This window comes from Esox lucius, chromosome 23 (assembly GCF_011004845.1).
Source record: "Esox lucius isolate fEsoLuc1 chromosome 23, fEsoLuc1.pri, whole genome shotgun sequence".
Taxonomy (NCBI): domain Eukaryota; kingdom Metazoa; phylum Chordata; class Actinopteri; order Esociformes; family Esocidae; genus Esox; species Esox lucius.
Window position 1 is genome coordinate 12,135,985 of NC_047591.1, and position 17,366 is coordinate 12,153,350.

A 17,366-nucleotide genomic window follows, 5' to 3' on the forward strand; every position below is an offset into this window, starting at 1 on the left:
CACTTAAATTGACAGGAAACCTGCCCTGGATACCAAAGGCTGGGTATTAGAGTAGGTATATTGGAGTATTTTGGACCACAGTGACTAAATAAAAGCTAACTAAACCTTAACAAATGAGTTAATCATCATAATGAACTCATACTTCTGAGTAAACGAGTGTTCCAATATTAAATAACAACTTCACCAACACTGTATGCTGTTCATTATTCTTCTCTGCATCTGAGGTATAATTCCTGATTTGTAATTCTGTAACATCATATTAACTAATAGTGAATTTCTGACCACACTATGAAAGTCTCCACTGGACCACTACTACACCAGCAGAGGGTTCTGGAAGGAACAGGCTCAAGTATCTATTTCCCAAATTGGTCGAATGGACTCCATGCTCTCTGTTCTGAGTACAGTGCACATATGACACAGAGTTTAGGCCAGTCGTGCAGCAGCTCCAAAGCCCTACTGCTTACTATATCCTATTGTCTTTTACATAACCTTGTGCTTTTGCTGATGAATGCTGAGTATCCACTTGGTTTACATTAATATGAAGCCCTGACAACTGTATACTTTAACAACACCTGGGGGTTAGACGTGAAGGAACATATGTCCCTTTAAAATTGTAAGTCAGTATTGCCTCATTTGAACAATAGAGCAGGTAGAGAAAGCATCCATACCTATTGGAGCTTCACTGTCTTATCCTTCCTCAGTTTCCCTCAGCAGTGGAAATTCACTGAGCACTGATTATGGCAAGAAAGTGTTGGCTCAGCTGTGTGCTTTAAGAACCCATGATGTCAGACCCATATTTTCCTTGGAGAGCCCCTCTCATCAGCTGCATTGTTCCAGGAAATCATGGTCTGTTCTCTGGGCAAAAAAGAGGCCTGCCCAATCGCAGACCCATCTCCATGCATTCAGTTCTAGACAGTAGAGACCCCACCTCCATGCATTCAGTTCTAGACAGTAGAGACCCCACCTCCATGCATTCAGCTCTAGACAGTAGAGACCCCACCTCCATGCATTCACCTCTAAACAGTAGAGTCCCCACCTCCATGCATTCAGTTCTAGACAGTAGAGACCCTACCTCCATGCATTCAGTTCTAGACAGTAGAGACCCCACCTCCATGCATTCAGTTCTACACAGTAGAGACCCCACCTCCATGAATTCAATTCTAGACAGTAGAGACCGTATATCCATGCATTAACCCTCTAGCAACAGTTCACAGGGCAACAACCTATACGGTCCTGAAGGCTCCATCTCCATGCATTTGCTACCACAGCGTGCAGACCTCAAAGGCCACCATCTCCTTCTTCGTTTTGACAGTGCAACATCTTAGAGCGCATCCTGGACCTCCCAGCATTACATTACTCCTGGGCTATCCTCCCAGCTCTTACACAAAGTGTTTTTACTATACGAGAAGGTTGGGGATGAAAGCCATCGTGTTAAAACAGGACACGGAAATAATGTGTTGTTCCACAGAGAACCATAAAATGATGCTGCTGCTGATGTCATCTGGCTGGGATTTCAGAATGTTTTGCTTCTGACTGAAATACAGTTTGCATTTGACTGAGTTAGAACACCGCCCCCTGTCAGGTGACGCAAGCAGTGGGGAGAGACGATTGGATAACTGTCCCACAGCCAGCCATCACTCAATATTATGAAGGGCAATTATTACACAGTCAAAACCACAGAGGGAAACTCTGAATTGGAAGATAACGTCAACGAAAATACAAAATCCCTAGCAGCATACATTGTGTGATAAACATTCTTACTGCCACGACAGGAAATATGCTATACCTCGTCAGCATTGTCCTGTTTCTGTTCCACATAAAAAACTCCTGATCACTACGGTAAAGCCGTTATTCACGCAGTTGACATTGTTAATTGTGTACCGGTTACGTCAAAATAAACCTGCAGAATGAGGTGCACAGATCCCTGGATCCAACAGCTGAAGATTACATTTGTTTATGTTCCAGTCTCCCTTTGATTTCAAAGTGTATCAACAAATATGTACTGAGAACACATCTGGCAATTTTAAGATGATTTTACTCTTCTCTTTTACGGTAATGTCCTTTAGTTTTGGAATTATGGTAATATTTTCCTAGAAATGTATCTCAGGGGAAAACAGTAGAACCACCAGCTGAAAAGCCTGAGCCCTACCCCATCTCAAAGTTCATTGGAGCAAGGAGGTGGATGGAAAAGAGAACTATAATCAGCGTACAGTCTGTCTTCCAAGAAAACAGAGATGGGCTGATACATGACAATGTGATTTCACATTCTGAAATTAAAAAATACATATATACCAAGGTCAGGGCTGTTCATTTTCAGATGAGATATGTAAATAAACTGGCACGCAATATCTTGGCATGCAATTACACCCACAAGATCATATTAAGAACTCAATGTTGGCGAAGCGGATCCTTAAAATGAACAGAGAATGAGAGACGGAGAGCGTTAGAAAACCAAGGTATTGTAGTGCAGAGAATGAGCGAAAAAGAGAGGTTAGAACAACAGAGCCTGAAGCTCACAAGTTCAGTTGTGCTGCTGCTGGAACAGCCGGGCCCCTGTAGACCAGTTCAGTCCTTCAGTAGAGCCCCTCAGCCTCCAACAAAAATACTCACAAAATAAAGGCTGTGCGCTCCAAGTAAAATCACTTTAGCTGAGTTCAATAACTATTATTCATGTCCCATTTCTCCGTCCCTCCGCTGTAGCTTCTGTGATGTTAATAAGGTAAGCCCTCGTCTGTTTTCCTAAGAACTGCAGAGGAGCTTGGGAGAGCTATGTCAACAAGGCCCTTTGTTTTCGTTTGTAAAACTCCTCCGCTCTCATTTCCCTCATTACCCTTGTGAACATGGTGAACAGCAATGTTAGCCACAGGTGCTGTTCACTGAAGCTAACACACGTTTTTTCCTGACCGGTGGCCATGGGATCGAAACAGAATCTACTTTAGTTACATAGCCTATAACTAGTACTTGGTCAGGTCAGAAAAGTCACAACCTTCCTCTCATTTGATACCAAGCCAGTAAACCTGTATACCATATCACAAATTGAATCAATATCAGTTCAGGTTGATGCCACCTAGGCCTACAGTATGTTTGCATTGTCCCCTACTATGAAATAGTGAGGGGAATTTGGACTGGTCTCCAAACATACCGTATGTGTGAGTGTCACACATGATGTGCATTCATAAATCAAATCTCAGACACTAATGGCCTGATTTTGAACTAAATTGGGTGGACAATATGTTTTTCTATAGAGATACAGCGTTTACAAATTACACTGATTAACTACATGGAGCTATAACAATTAATAAAAAAATTATAATATAGCTAAGCCACCACCCTCAAACAATTTGACTTAAAGTTATGAAATTTGGAACATAGTAGCATCTTGATTTGTTTGATTCCGAGTTATTACATTTGAACGTGAATGATATGTCTTTTCATAGATACCATGATTGGCCCAGGGGGTCGGCGCATCATTCATTTTGTCGATGTCTGAAGACATTAACCTGGTGACCCATCCTCCATTCACAGCATGACTGCCAACATTGGAAAATATTATTTCTCCACAAAGAGCAATGACACCTGTAGCCATTGACGTAGCCAAGTGAATATAACCCACTAGGCATTCTGTGTACGTCTTTAAGATTGCACAGTAGGCATGTGTTCCACTTTCTGCTTTAACATTTTTACCATAGACAGTGTTGAAAGCACTCGGAGTAGAAAAGTGACCTATTTAAAACCAATTTGAAACCTATGATCTTCGAGGGGCATGAAGAGATCCCACTGCAGGAGGGAGATTATTGATTAAATGACATTGCCCTTCTCTTTCAAATATATCATGGCCTTGCCCTTCTCTTTCAAATATATCATGGCCTTGGACAATAATCCAGCTATTATCACGTTCTGATGAGTCCTCATAAAAAAGCACCCCAAGCTGCCACAAATGTGGTATGACTTTTAACCTGTGCCCTTTCACCCTTTACAATGCAGACATGGACCAAGCTCAGCCTGAGACTTCAAATCTTTTGAACACACTTTGATATGCCTACTTGTAATACAGTGTTCTGCCTTCTAGTGTTATAAAAGGAGCTGATGGGCAACTGGTCAACAGTCACCACAGTTGAGGGCAACTCAAGTCCACTCTCAAATCTGCTTGCAAGCCCGTCAGAACCGAGATAGAGGAGTAGGAATCATGATCTCCTTATACACTATTATATTCACAATGGTGCTGTTTTCTGAGTTTAGCACCCATTCTGTCATTTTAGCAGTACCTACAAGCAAGCTGAATGAGGACAAGACAGAGGCGGAGAGCTTGATCTCGATACTAGGCGAAGACACGAGCGACAGCGCTCCGGCTGCCCTAAGATTCAGACTGGAGCACATCCCTGAAAATGGACTGGATCTGGGGGACGAAGAAGGAAACACAAAGATCTTCATCCTGTCAGTAAGTATCTCCAGTCATCCATGTCCATCAAACCATCTTCCTTTAAACTCTTACCATCATTAGCAGCAACAGTACAGCAACAGTGTGCCCATATGCCAATACATCAATACTGTCGTTTTGATCAAACAAAGGTAAAGCATTTACGTCTCCGCTTCATCAGATGTTTGGCATGCATGTGGAGGGAATGTCTAGCATCTGTACGTCACAGATATGACTATCTCTGCTGTAATGGAATGTGAGATGATGAGGAATAATAAAACCACTTGAGCAAATTAGAGCTCTGGATAATTAGGGCCAATGTGATACTGTGAAAATAGGTTAGATGAGGCCTGGGAAACAGACATTTGTTCCTTGTGGGGATTCATATGGATTGACTTGGGCCCAGACTCCACAAGGACACGGTTTCCGGCTAAGGGAAGGCTTCTAGCCCAAATTAACGGAACAAAAATAAGCATGGTCTTAAAGTCCCATTAATTGTGATGTTTGAATAGTGTGGATGGCTGTCTTTGTATCATGGAAGCTTGATTTTCTTCAGCTTTGATTCCCCAGAGCAGATACCGCTATAGATTCACCAGTTAACAGAGTATACTAATGTAGAGGCTGCCTGATCCACTCTATCTAATGGAAGGCTGCCAGACACTGACCTAGCCTTCCTTGTCCCAAAGGACATCGGTCTGAAAGGGCACACCAGACGTGGCATGAACACAGCCTTCTCTCGAGCCCTTCCCGTCCTCCCAGACCGAGGCACAGATCACAATCCTGCTGAATATAGCCTGAAAGTGGAGCGCAGCGAGTCCGACCTTGACAGTAAGTATCGACCACTTATATCAGTTTGTTCTTATTCTTCCTGGATTTATGCACGTGTTCAACTGTTGTTTTTAGAAACATACAGCACACTATCATTCTATGAGTGACTGGACTAAATACTCACAATGACAACGACAAGGAGGTTGTTGCTATGCTCCACCATGATATTCATTTTATTACCTTGAGTTTTATGAGCAGGACATAAAGCAACTAACTGAAGACGGCGGAAGGTTCCGGTACCCATTAGAAACGGCTCATGTTTTAATCAGTTTTCGTCCTTCACCCCCTCCCTCTAGTTCTCCGCTGCATGATAGGACGCGTGTATCGACCCTGTTGGTGACCCTGAGAAGTGTGGTGGACCCTACGTTGCTGCACTGTCAATGGATCGCCCTGAAAGCTGCACACATCTGTGGAATTGCTTTAAAAACAAACCTGTACAAAATCAAATGAAAACTTTATTAAAAGGGTTTTAAAACATGCAAAGCAATTGTATGCTTCAATTCTGAGTCACATAATGTAGCTAGACTTGGTAATCGTCATGGAACAGGATAAGAAAATAATGTACTGTTTAGGATTTATGATGGTAGATGTGTGGACAGATGTGGCACAGACAGGAGAAGCGGTGTGAGGGGCCATTTGTCTTACAGTGAGATAAACTGCTTTACCCCAGCAGACCAAGTTCTCCATTGATCTGGTATCAAGCAGATCTCCTTGGGTTCCCACCACTCAGCACTCACTCAAGACTTTCCACATTGCCCCACGAGCAACAACAGCTCTTCTGCATCATTCCCACGCTCCCACAGACACGCTCTCTTTTAAAATGATGATTTCTGTCAATTTTTGGAAAGCCTAAAACAGGACAAACAAGTAGAACAAAGTCTCTGAAACAAACCCAAGATCCACTTGGGTGGAAAACACGTGTAGAAACAAGTGCAATTGGTTATGGGAAATTCCACTTCTACTTCAAAGAAAGCATTAGGCCATTAGGTAAAGCAACAGTACTAGTACTGCCTTGACCTCCACACAACAATGATAACATTTGCAGTTTACAGTCTGAAGAAGCTGGTGAGTTTGCCCTGTCCAGCGATCAGTTTCTTCTTACTAGGGGCTTTGGCCCCAACGTTCTTCCCAGACACTTTGCTTGATGAAACACAGGTGGGGGGTTTCTTCTGCGGGGGCTGGTTCTCCGATCCCCCGTGGACACTGCCTTCCATCAACTTCCGCTTGCAGGCCTTGCTGCCGCCACCTCCTCCTGTCTGGATGTTGGTCTTCCGACAGCCCCCACCATCTCCAGCTCTCCTGCCCTGAGTTTTATTTTCACTCCTGGGCCCCAGCACTGCTGCAGTCCCCCAGGTTGGGCCTCCTTGCTGGGCCTCCTTCCTCCCAGCCCCTGGGTTAACCTCCACTGGAGAGAGGGAAACAAAGAGTAATAGAGCTTAACAATCGAGGCAGAAAAAAAGTTGATATAACAAGAGAGAGGAAGGAAAGGGAGAAAAAGTTATGATGAAATTGCTGACGTTAGCCTGCAGTTTAACAGCCATAGTGTTTATTCTAGCAAGCTGAAAGTGAACGTTTGTCATGTAACCTGATGGAGCAGAGCCTGGATTCCCACAGAAGGAAAGCGTGAAGGGAGGGAGAGGGAAGAAAAAGTGTGTTCTTTAGGCTTTTACTACAGATGTGGGGGCGGCCAGGTTTTACAGAATGGGGAATCATTTAAAGGTTGATCATAAGTGCCAGTCCCAAGGCTGAGACTGGGCAAGGTCTGAGGCTTGGGCTGGGAAGGAGCGTCTGGGCACTGATCCAAATCTGTGGCGTCAGAGGGAATAGAAGCGGACCCCTGAAGGGGGGGGGGGGGGGGGGGGCGTTGTGTGTATGTAGCTACGCTGCACTATTGGTGATGAAATCTGAAGCAGTTCTTCAGAATGCAAGCAGATTAGTTGCGGGTCTCCAGTGAGGAATGGAGAGGTAACACAACCAGGAACTTGTACCTGTGCCCATCTCCTTGACAGTAGAAGTAGACAGCGGCTCCAGTAGGTCCTCTGGATCAGCTATGGTGGGGATCCTCGGTTTGGGAGCTGGGTACACACAGGAAGGAGCTTGGCTGGTGCTTGGGAAGTCGAGCACGCGGTTGAGGGGCAGTGCCCAGTTGTCCTGGTAGGTGCAGGCAAACTGAGATCGAATGGTTTGCTCTCGGGCCTAAAAAAAAAATGAAAAACAGGAACTTCTGTAAGTTTACCTTTCATGCCCATTTGTAACCAACCTGATTCCTATAACACAGGGTGGTTGCGCTCCTGGAACCAGCTTGAAGAAAACCCCAATGACTTCACAATGTTTCAACTAAGCTATCCAGGGACAATGAACCTGGGCTCAAAAGCCCATAAAATAATTGATCGGAACAGAAGTCAGTTGGTGATTTCCAGGGCCCTCACCCAGCATCCAGCAGCCCCGGGCAAGGGCAGGCTGATCCACTCCTTTCATCCCCCCGTTTGATCTATGCCTGCTCAGGATTATCATGACTCAAGGATTTCTCCCTCCAGGCCAGCAGAAGAGCCGCAGTAGGGAAAGAGGAATCCGGTGAAGGAAAAAAATGAAAAGAAAGAAGAACGCCATGCAAACCTGGGTGGAACTGCAAAGCAAAAGGGGGATCAAAGCCCTAAGAGGAGGCTATTCAAAGAATCTCAAAATAACTAGTCAAAAGAGCACCTAAAACAACAGTGAACCCTCGTATCACCAGGCCTGTAATGTAATGTACCCACGTTGCATGGTTATAAAACACCTGGCCAACGCCAGAAACCATGACGGACAGGGGAGAACATACCATAATAGCGCAGGCAGGGAGAGAACAGACCAACGTGCCGTCCTCCTGACAGTTCGTCCACACATAACCCAAGACCAGCAGGTGGGAGGAGCAGCATGCAGTTCCAACAGGGGGAGGAAAACTTACGAGTTGTCTGTCCTAAGATAAACCCGACCTTAAAGGCCGGTTAACCTAATCGGGCTAAGTTAAGCCAGAGGCTGTATGTGGTAACGACGAATCCTAAAATGCCAATCCTGATAAGACATTGAGGAACAGCATGTGCAAGCAATTTCTCTTTTTCTTGGTGCGGTTTTTGTTTTCTTTATGCACACGTGTGTACCAAAACCCGAGAGCTCGTCTGAAACATCTGTATATTAGGTGTGAATCTGGCAGGTGCATGGTGTTCTTATGGCAGCACTACTTGTGACAAACAGCCAGCTTTGATTATAAGGGTATGTTTGTTAAAATACTACACTTCAAAGCATTGAAAGGCATCTTGTTACCAAGATCAAATTATCACATAATAAAGACATCAATCAAGAATGTAGCATATTATTCATCCAAATGACACAATTCAATACAACATTAAGGTCTCAGAATTTGCTGTGAGTAATAGAACAGCTTTGCCTTTAATCTGTCTGAAACACACACAGAAAAGCATGGAAAAAGATCCACAACGCAGAAACTAAATCTGGCAATCTACACAGTGCCAGTTGACTGACGTCAGTGTGTGATGAAACTATTGGAGAGAGGTCAGGGTGGATAAAGTAGTTCAGCAGACAACAGGAAACAATAACCTTTCAAGTTTCCCTTGCTAGTCAAATTACGCGACTGATATGGCATCTTCAAAGTGAAATGGATGCAGAAAGCTTCCGCCAGTCGAGTTCAGGAAGCGGTGAGCTGCCCAGGGACCATTACAGAGCACTCAAATAGGAAGATGGCCAGAATGTGGGGAGCTAAAGTGACATCTGCTAGCGCAATCAAATAAAGGAGCCCATTTCCACAAAATGTGTTTACCATACATGTTTAAAAGGGGTTCAAGCAGTTTATTTCATGTTAAGACTAAGAACCCAGACACTTTAAATCTCCACTGCCATTGGTTATCATGTGTAAATAAGTAATACGTTTTTACATTCAGCTTGTATTTGTTGTTGCGGTGATTGATTTGAGGAACACTACAGCTCGGAAGTACCAGGTCTCAATTCCACAAGGCCAAAACAGCAAAGGTGTTCACTGAGGTAAGTAGCAAAACTGTCTTCCAGGCCACAAACGCAACACTAGTGACTGAGAATCTCTCTCCATTTGCCAGTTTTATTAATTGATTTACACATCAGAATAGTTAATTAACAGAGAGAACACCTACACTGTAGGCAAGCTACTTATCAATTCAAGAGGGTGGTGACAGGCATAACAAAATGTGTCACTGGGAGGTTGCTGAATTGTTTGAATCCTCGGACTACAGATGAGTCATTTTTTTTTAACTCCAGATTCACTCAGAGCAACACGTGGGACTAATGCTGGGAGCAAAAACACAGCTGTAAAAATGTGAACCGTGTAGAAGCCAGTTAAGATGAGGGCGGCAACTGAGCAAATAAATAATAATACCGGGGAGAAATTACAGAACGTAAAGACATTATTTCTCATTTGGTTTAACGGATGTTTCTGATTCAGGTCTTCTGGTCCTACTTGGAAGGTGAGAGTTGGGAGAGTTGATTGAGAAAGCACTGATACCGTTGAAAGATGAACAGAAATAACCCCCCCCCCCACACACACCCCCACAGCCAAATTGGTCTTTTACCAATCACATCACATCTTTGTATAAGCAGATTTGATTGGTCAAAAAAATCAATTAGTGGAGGGTGAAAATGTCAGGATTGGGGTGCCAGTGAAAACAACCGTAGGCCATTACTCCATACTTGATATCCTTTGTCTTCACTTATGGACTGCCCTTTAATATAAACCACAGGTTTTCAATTAGTTTAAAGTTTGGAGACAGATGGCTATTGCAACATGTCAATTTTGTGGCCAATTAACCACTCCTTTGTGGACTTTGATGTGTACTTGGGGTAATTGTGTTGCTGGAAGATCCACTTGCGGCAAGCCAGATTCTTTGCGAAATATCCTGGTTCTGAGTGAAGTTCATGATGCCGTGACGTTAGCAAGTGCCCCAGGACCAGTGTAAGCAAAACAGCAACATTACATCAAAGGCCACCATCATATTTTACATTAGGTATGGCATTCTTGTCTACTCATACAGTCTCATTTTAATGCCAAACCAAAGAGCTCCATGCTCATGTCATCCAGCAAATGTAAATGCCTGGAGTTTGCTAAACAGCATTGGCACTTGGACTGGAACTGGTGCTTTGGCAGATGACTTGAAAATAGAGCTCTTTGGCTACATACCAGTGGTGGGTTTGGCGTCAAAAAGAAAATGCAAGAGCAGAAAAGAACCCCATACCTACAGTGAAATATGGGGGTATCTTTAATGTTATAGAGCTATTTTGCTTCCACTAGTCCTGGGGTCCTTATTAATGTCAATGACATAATGGACCGTATCCAGTACCAGGATATTATTTGCCAAAAAACCTGGTTGCCTTGCCAGAAGGCTGACACTTGGCCATAAGTGACACTTGGCTGCAAGTGTATCTTCTATCAAGACAATAACTCAAAGCACACATCAAAATTCCCCAAATAAATAATTAATTGTTGACAAAATCTACATTTCCAATGACTATTTCAGTCTCCGGGTTGCTAACTCATTGAAAACCTGTAGTTTAAATTGAAGATGGCAGTCCATAAGCGCAGGAGGAGGATATCAACAATCTGGAAACAATCTGGATGGAGGAACGATCTAAGATCTCTCCCAAATGTGTTTGCCAACTCATAAAACATTTTAGAAACATTTCTCAATGCCATTACTCTTGCAAGGTGAGGTACTGAAAACAGAGGTGTCCATCATTTTGACCCCTATGTTCTGGAGAGAAAAAAATACTTCAACAAAAATATCTGTGCAACTGTTTTGGAATAAAATACAGTCAGTCAAAAAATCTTTATAAATTGTGTCACTATTTTGTCTCACCCCAGAAAAAAAAGTTGGTGTTGTGTGTGTGTGTGTATATATATATATATATATATATGTGTGCGTACCTTGGGTTTGAGATAATCTTGTCGCTCCTGGATGCGGTGCTGCAGGGGTTTTGGAGAGGAACCAGTGGGAACCTCGGGGGATCTGAGGACACAGAAGCAATCAGAGACAGAAAACTGCTGTTATAAGAGGGGCTAGAAAGGCTATGCAAACCTATACTCAGTAACATAGAACATTTTCATTAGCCAATTAAAGTACACTGAAGTGGAGAGTAATGATGGGTTTTGAGTGTGTGTGTGTGTATTGAGGCTTACTGAAACAGGGTAAGAACGCAGGTCCCCTCGTCCCCACGGAGGACAGACTCATCCTCAGAAAGTAGGTCTGCCTTGTTTTTGCAGGGCAGCGCCAAAGCCTCCTCATCCAGCAGCGCCATCAGGACCTTAACAGTCTCCCGACCACCGTAGGCAGTGGCGTGGTTAATAACATGATGCCTGGGCTGGAGAGCATATACCCAAAAGAGCATAGTGAAGATATGATGATTTGGATACAGTAGGTGGGGTCTGTTGACCAACTAAGGTGTCATACCCTGGCTGGACTAATCCCAGTGCTGCCAGCTGCCTGCTTTTGGTGGGCCAGGTGGATCCGACAAATCCTCTCTTTGAGGTCTTTGGCCGTCTCGTCTGCTGCGACGACCACCACGTCTCCACTGGCCCGCCCCTTCACAAGAGCTGCCCTGATGCTGGTGACCAGACGAACTCCGGCGAGACTGAGAAAAACGGAGGGGTTGAAAGACGCACTGGGCTTAGTTGGACGAACAAACTGGACTTACAAAAATGGACAAAGAAGACACTCCCTACTGTTTATCGTTCGGTCCTATCGCCGCCAGAGAAACGACTGCAACATGCTACATCATTGGTGTGTGTGTGTGTGTGTGTGTGTGAAAAGATCAGCAGTGTAAACACTGTAGCGATGTAGGGTGGGGAAGGACCAAGCTAGAATCCCTGACCCAGCTCTTAGGAAAGGGGAGTGAGCATCCGTAACGGAATCATCTGGGAAAACAGATGTTAGCTGAACAAGAGGCCCTAACCCTTCAGAGAAGGTGTTTGTGTGTGGAAATACTGTACTCCACTGAGGGTGTAAAAGGGGGAAGTTGGTGTTGGTGGGGGCAGGGATGCAGGCTGTTGAAAGAGACATTCTGGCCTCAGATCAGCCCAATGTCCCATCACAGAGGCCACAAAGTAGAGCAAGGAGCTAACCCTCAGCCACGCTCAGTCATAAACACCTGGTAGGCCTCTGCTACAGGGAAACAGGGCCAATATGTCCAATAATAAGGAGAGTATGACTATCAGAGTGCCAAAATGCTTCAAAATCGTCAACAGTTGATACCATTTAAGTAAAAGAAGGTTTTGTTGTCCAACGACAAGACCTCTCCCATTGCTTTACCTTAGTCTATGCATTTTCATCAAAAAGACCAAACATTTCTCTTAATAACCACCTTTGTGGCTCTGCCAAACATTTGATCCAGACTATGTCAAGTAATCTTCAATTACAAATGGGCCATGAGAGCGATCAAGGAGATCCTTAGTCTGATTATTCAACAAAGAAATCAGACCAAGGACGGAACAGAAAAATTTGGTACTTTGATGTAGCGGAGATAAACACGTTTTAACAATTCAGAGTTATCAGGAAAACCTGAGGGAGAAGACGTCATTTAGGAGGAAAATAAGATCGGTACACAGCAATGGGGCGGGAGATTTGATGACAGGGGCAAGTGGAATGTCACTCTCTGCCAGACCAGGTGGGTATTAAGGAGGTACCCAACAGACTACACGGACATGTCCAAAAAATGCTACTAAAAAATGGTAGTTTGAATAAATGCTAGCTTTCTCACAAGCTAGTCGATTGTTCATGGCATGAGGGGTACCTGGGGTCCGGGTGATCTCCCAATATCTCCTCCAAGTTGTCTGTGAACTGCACAAAGTCGGACAGGCCTTTCAGGTGTTTCCTCAGGGGGTCCGATTCAGCAGGGGCATAGCCCTTACCTCCCAGCTGGACCGCTCTGACAAAGGATGTCACAGCCTGCAATATACACACGATTAACACTGTGACCGACACCGTTGACACCACAGAATTGCACTTATAGGTCCAAGGCAGCACTAGAAACACTAGCCGGAAATAAGCCTGCGTGTCTGCACCATTCCTCAAGGACGATCTGTGTTTGTTTACTGATGCTGTTTTGTTTAATTGCCAAGCATCGATTGTGCCACCAGTTGCAAGACCCTCAGTATTAACTGAATAAATTGCCATGCTCTCCCGAGTTGTAGTGGGAGGACTAGAAGACATTGTGTGACTCCAACACAGTAAGCAGGCACAACGCTGCCCGGCTTACTTATAAGCAAAGAAGTTAGAATGCAGGCATTTTAAAGAAATCGGCAAGACGTCATGCCAATTTGCAAACACTCTCTATACTTCACATGTCAGATGTATACATCCTGCATCCATTGAGTGGGTCATGTGTGTGCCATCTGGAAAATCTACTTCCAAATGGCTATTCTATCAGCATCTGCACATATAGGAATTTCCATCGCCATTTCACACATAATTAATTTTACAGACACAAAAAGGTTATACCATATTGAACAAATAAATTGTCTGTCGACATTTATGAAATTGTACCGACGTTTCCTGTTTCCATCGGCATGCCTGTGATATTTATATGGCCCCAGTAATGAATCCGCATGAAATAGTTGGATGGAAACCCTAGTTATAGACTTTAATTGGCAAACCCCACATGTTAGTGTAATTACAGGAAACAGACAGAATAAGAGATGTGTCATTCTTACCAAGAAGAGTGACGTGTTCTTGCTCCTTGCTTCATGCTTCAGGTCAGTAAAAGCTACACGTCCGAGTGATCTGTTGGGGGTGTCAAGGGTGTGTGCCACAGCCATGTCATTCTTGGAGTTGATCAGCTGATCCAGATAGGAGCAAAAGACCCTCCTCACCATCCTTCGTACCTAGTAGAGAGAGATTTACCTGCAACCTTTAAATGTCAACAGATTCCACAAACTACACAAAGTCTCATTCAAAGCCAGAACACCATCTTCTTCAACACTAACTAACATTTCATAAACCATGTCACCCCAGGCAGTATTACAGTAGCAACCCTTATTCTACCAACTCATAAACCAGGCAGATGACAGAGCAGCTGCCTGGAGAACAGACCCCAGGCTGCAGCACGGCCTATTCTAGCCCACAATGTGTGTTGTGTTTTAAAACATCTGCCTGATAATTTAATTCACAATTCGGTCTTAAATCTTAGTGATGTGATTTAAAGTTCCTGTTAATGGGAGCGAAACAGATTTCAGTGCCTGAGAAAGACTGGGAAAGCAAAAGGAGAATGAAAGGATTGCCAGACTGACTGGGAAAACCAGAAGGAACAGTGAAAGAAAGTACCTTGTTGTACAATGGTGTGAGCCAATGTAACATTGGATATTCCAGACAAAACCACCTTCTCTTATGTGAGTGGAGAGACGGGCTGACAAGTATAATGCATTACAATTGAAATGTGTAAGTGTGCATAAACAAATCTTTTTACCTGTGTGCTACATATCTTTGGTTTGCTTGATGGAGTTGAAGGGACCTGGGACGGGGAATCCCTCACCTCACGTGTCTCTATGTTACCAGACAGAAACTGGAACAGCTGGACCTTGGCAACAACAAGAACACAGATTTGGCGGTTAGCCTAAAACTAGCTGAGATGGCCTTTGAGACTATCAAACAGTTGACCGAAAGCCAATCATCATTCCATCACCCTGGTTTAAATCAGGCCCGATACTCACTGAGCTCAGGGGCTCCTCAGGATCCGGGTCAGCCCTCAGCTGTTTGTACTCTGTGTGGATATCAATCAGGTCCACGGTGTTGGTGCGCTTCAAAAAGGAGTCATACGCTTTCCGAACCAGATTATAGTTCTCCGGACGGGAAGAGCCGTCGTTCAGGGGCAGGCAAAGTTTGTCTAACAGTAAGTGTTTCCAGGCCATCAGAATGTCACTCAGAGCGACACTGAACTCTCCAGTCTCCTGTTAGAACCGGAGCAAAAGTAGAGTTCCGCATCAACAATGACCGCTGCATCCTGTGATGGACTCATTATGTGTAGGTCACAGATTGAAAATACAGTCTGGTAAGACATGTGTAGAATGGTATAGTGACTCTACACTGTTGAATGCATATGCATCGCATGTGTCGCTAAGCATTGCCCAAGGAATATTAAATCCCAAAGCCAAATCAAGAGCAAAGATGAATGTCAGTGTTTATACGTACAAGTTATGTTCTCCTTGAATTACATCACATCTGGAAAATAATCTGGTCTTTTGGACACTGCACTGAAGGGTTTGCACTATTTTTAAGTATTCAATCATAAAGAGGAAAATGTACTACATCTAAATGGAGAGCTGCAATTCTGTGGCCATCGTTGGCACTGAGCCCAAAATAACATATTTAGTACATGGAGTAATGAGCAGGAATCTGGGTTAAGAAGTCAAACTTATTACTTTAAAAAAAAAAAATGTATACTTAAATTTTTCTCCTTTCAAGAACTTTGTCATATCCGATGGCATCTATGGCTGCCTCATAAGCCGTTCAAATTTACACAGTACAGCGAATTAAGATGTATCAAGAATAAAGTTTCAACGAGACGTTTGCTTGGTCCACCTAAATTACATCTCACTTGATTCTCACCAGGCTATTTGTTCAAAATGATTAAAAAAAATACATACTGTATATAGTACATAATGTAGCCTATTACAACAAGTCTGGTTATGAGGCTGGTGAGGTTTCGGAGTGCACATGTACCCTGATTGAAGCTCTCAAACCTCTCTCACTTAGCTGGAGATATACGGCAATATGAAAAGAAAAGCTATGGAAATTATTATGCAAATTAAAAACAAATTTTATTCGTTATATCCTCTCCCTTGTACTGTCAAAGGGCATTTAAAGGCCACCTGGGAGCCCCCCAAGTGATTGCTTTTAATAAAAGATGAATGTCCGATTTGAGCAGGGAGTTCCTCCTTCCCCATTTTCGCCCGATGACGTAGGGTCTTACATTCATGTTTTGTTAACGAACACACCTCTGGTAAAGCAACGCATCCTGGCATAACTAGCTCTGTGACTGAACTTGATACAACTAAACCGAGAATACAGTCAGTGAATTATCTCGGGTTAAGCTGGGCTATATCAATCACATCACAGGCCAACAGAGGGATTCATCATAGCTTTTGCTACCTGTTTATTGACCTCCGCAATGACCAGCTGTAGAACCATCAACATTCCATCTGCCCCGTGGATGGTAGTTCTTTCTGAGTCGAGAACCCGGTGGCATTCTCTCCTGAATGTTCTTACTATTGTCTTCAGATTGTTCTCCAAAGCTGCCATTGTTCCTTTGCAGGTGAAGGCTGAAGTGCAAGACAAAATGTTTCAGTGAGCTGCAAACTTCACATCAAGCGACAATATTAAACTACAGTGCAAACACTGGCATGTACGTCAAAATAATGCCTACAATTACATTTTAAGTAAGGTGCAAACAAAAACAATGGACACGTTTTCTTGCTAAACAAATGACTGGCTAAAATGAGCTGAAATTGCTCATATCCTATTAATTAAGCTGCCTACAACAATAACTTGCTGGTTGCTAGTAAAGTAGAACGCCGTTAACGTTATACACACGTAACTTAATTCTGTAACTGTTGTAGATATATAAACACAATCTTACAGTATTAAAAATGTCGGCTAAACACAATCAACAGGACCGCAAGTTTAAATCGAAAGTGCGTTCAGGTCGCATTTACGTTTGCAACGTTCCTGAACTATACGTTTCCACAAAATGTTCTCGAACGGACTCAGTTACGTGGGCTCCCTTTTGCTGGGTGTGGTGAATGGCGAAATGTAGCTTGAAACAATGAGTGACAAGCGTTCCAGAAACCCGAACCCAACTCTTCCGTTTTTTCAACTGGTCGTTAGGGTCATTACAGCACCGTTTCCGTTCAATTTAAATTCCAGAAAGTAATACCAACTGAACGCAGCCCAACTTGATATTTTGAAAATGTTCAACTCTAGCGAAAAACGAATCTGACCAATCAGGTTGTGTCTCTCTTTCTAACCACTTATTGGACGCTGGGATGGTTGTTTATAATCTTGCCCATGATTGTATTTAGCAAATATGAATCCGTTTCGTTTTATAACGTTTA

General features: G+C 43.5%; 2 protein-coding genes across 5 annotated transcripts; one reads left to right on the forward strand and one right to left on the reverse strand.

The window, feature by feature from the left end:
* Nucleotides 1-3,644: 3,644 nt before the first annotated feature.
* Nucleotides 3,645-5,682, forward strand: pmch (pro-melanin-concentrating hormone). Its single transcript, XM_010903852.4, has 3 exons — nucleotides 3,645-4,438; nucleotides 5,104-5,245; nucleotides 5,542-5,682. The coding sequence occupies exons 1-3, from the start codon at nucleotides 4,187-4,189 to the stop codon at nucleotides 5,583-5,585; spliced, it is 438 nt and encodes a 145-aa protein (XP_010902154.1). The 5' UTR covers nucleotides 3,645-4,186; the 3' UTR covers nucleotides 5,586-5,682.
* parpbp (PARP1 binding protein) lies at nucleotides 5,683-17,160 on the reverse strand. Of its 4 annotated transcripts, none has more exons than XM_010903856.3 (11): nucleotides 17,019-17,160; nucleotides 16,405-16,574; nucleotides 14,967-15,203; nucleotides 14,723-14,833; nucleotides 13,971-14,141; nucleotides 13,052-13,206; nucleotides 11,713-11,893; nucleotides 11,442-11,623; nucleotides 11,190-11,271; nucleotides 7,234-7,441; nucleotides 5,683-6,650 (listed from the first exon to the last, which is right to left on the reverse strand). In XM_010903856.3, exons 2-11 carry the CDS (start codon nucleotides 16,552-16,554, stop codon nucleotides 6,292-6,294), a joined length of 1,836 nt encoding a protein of 611 aa, XP_010902158.2. In that variant the 5' UTR covers nucleotides 16,555-16,574; nucleotides 17,019-17,160; the 3' UTR covers nucleotides 5,683-6,291. The 4 variants fall into 4 exon arrangements, with proteins under 4 accessions (XP_010902158.2, XP_010902157.2, XP_010902155.2 ...); XM_010903855.3 differs by having other exon boundaries at nucleotides 16,968-17,160; XM_010903853.4 differs by lacking the exon at nucleotides 17,019-17,160 and adding an exon at nucleotides 16,892-17,008.
* Nucleotides 17,161-17,366: the final 206 nt, after the last annotated feature.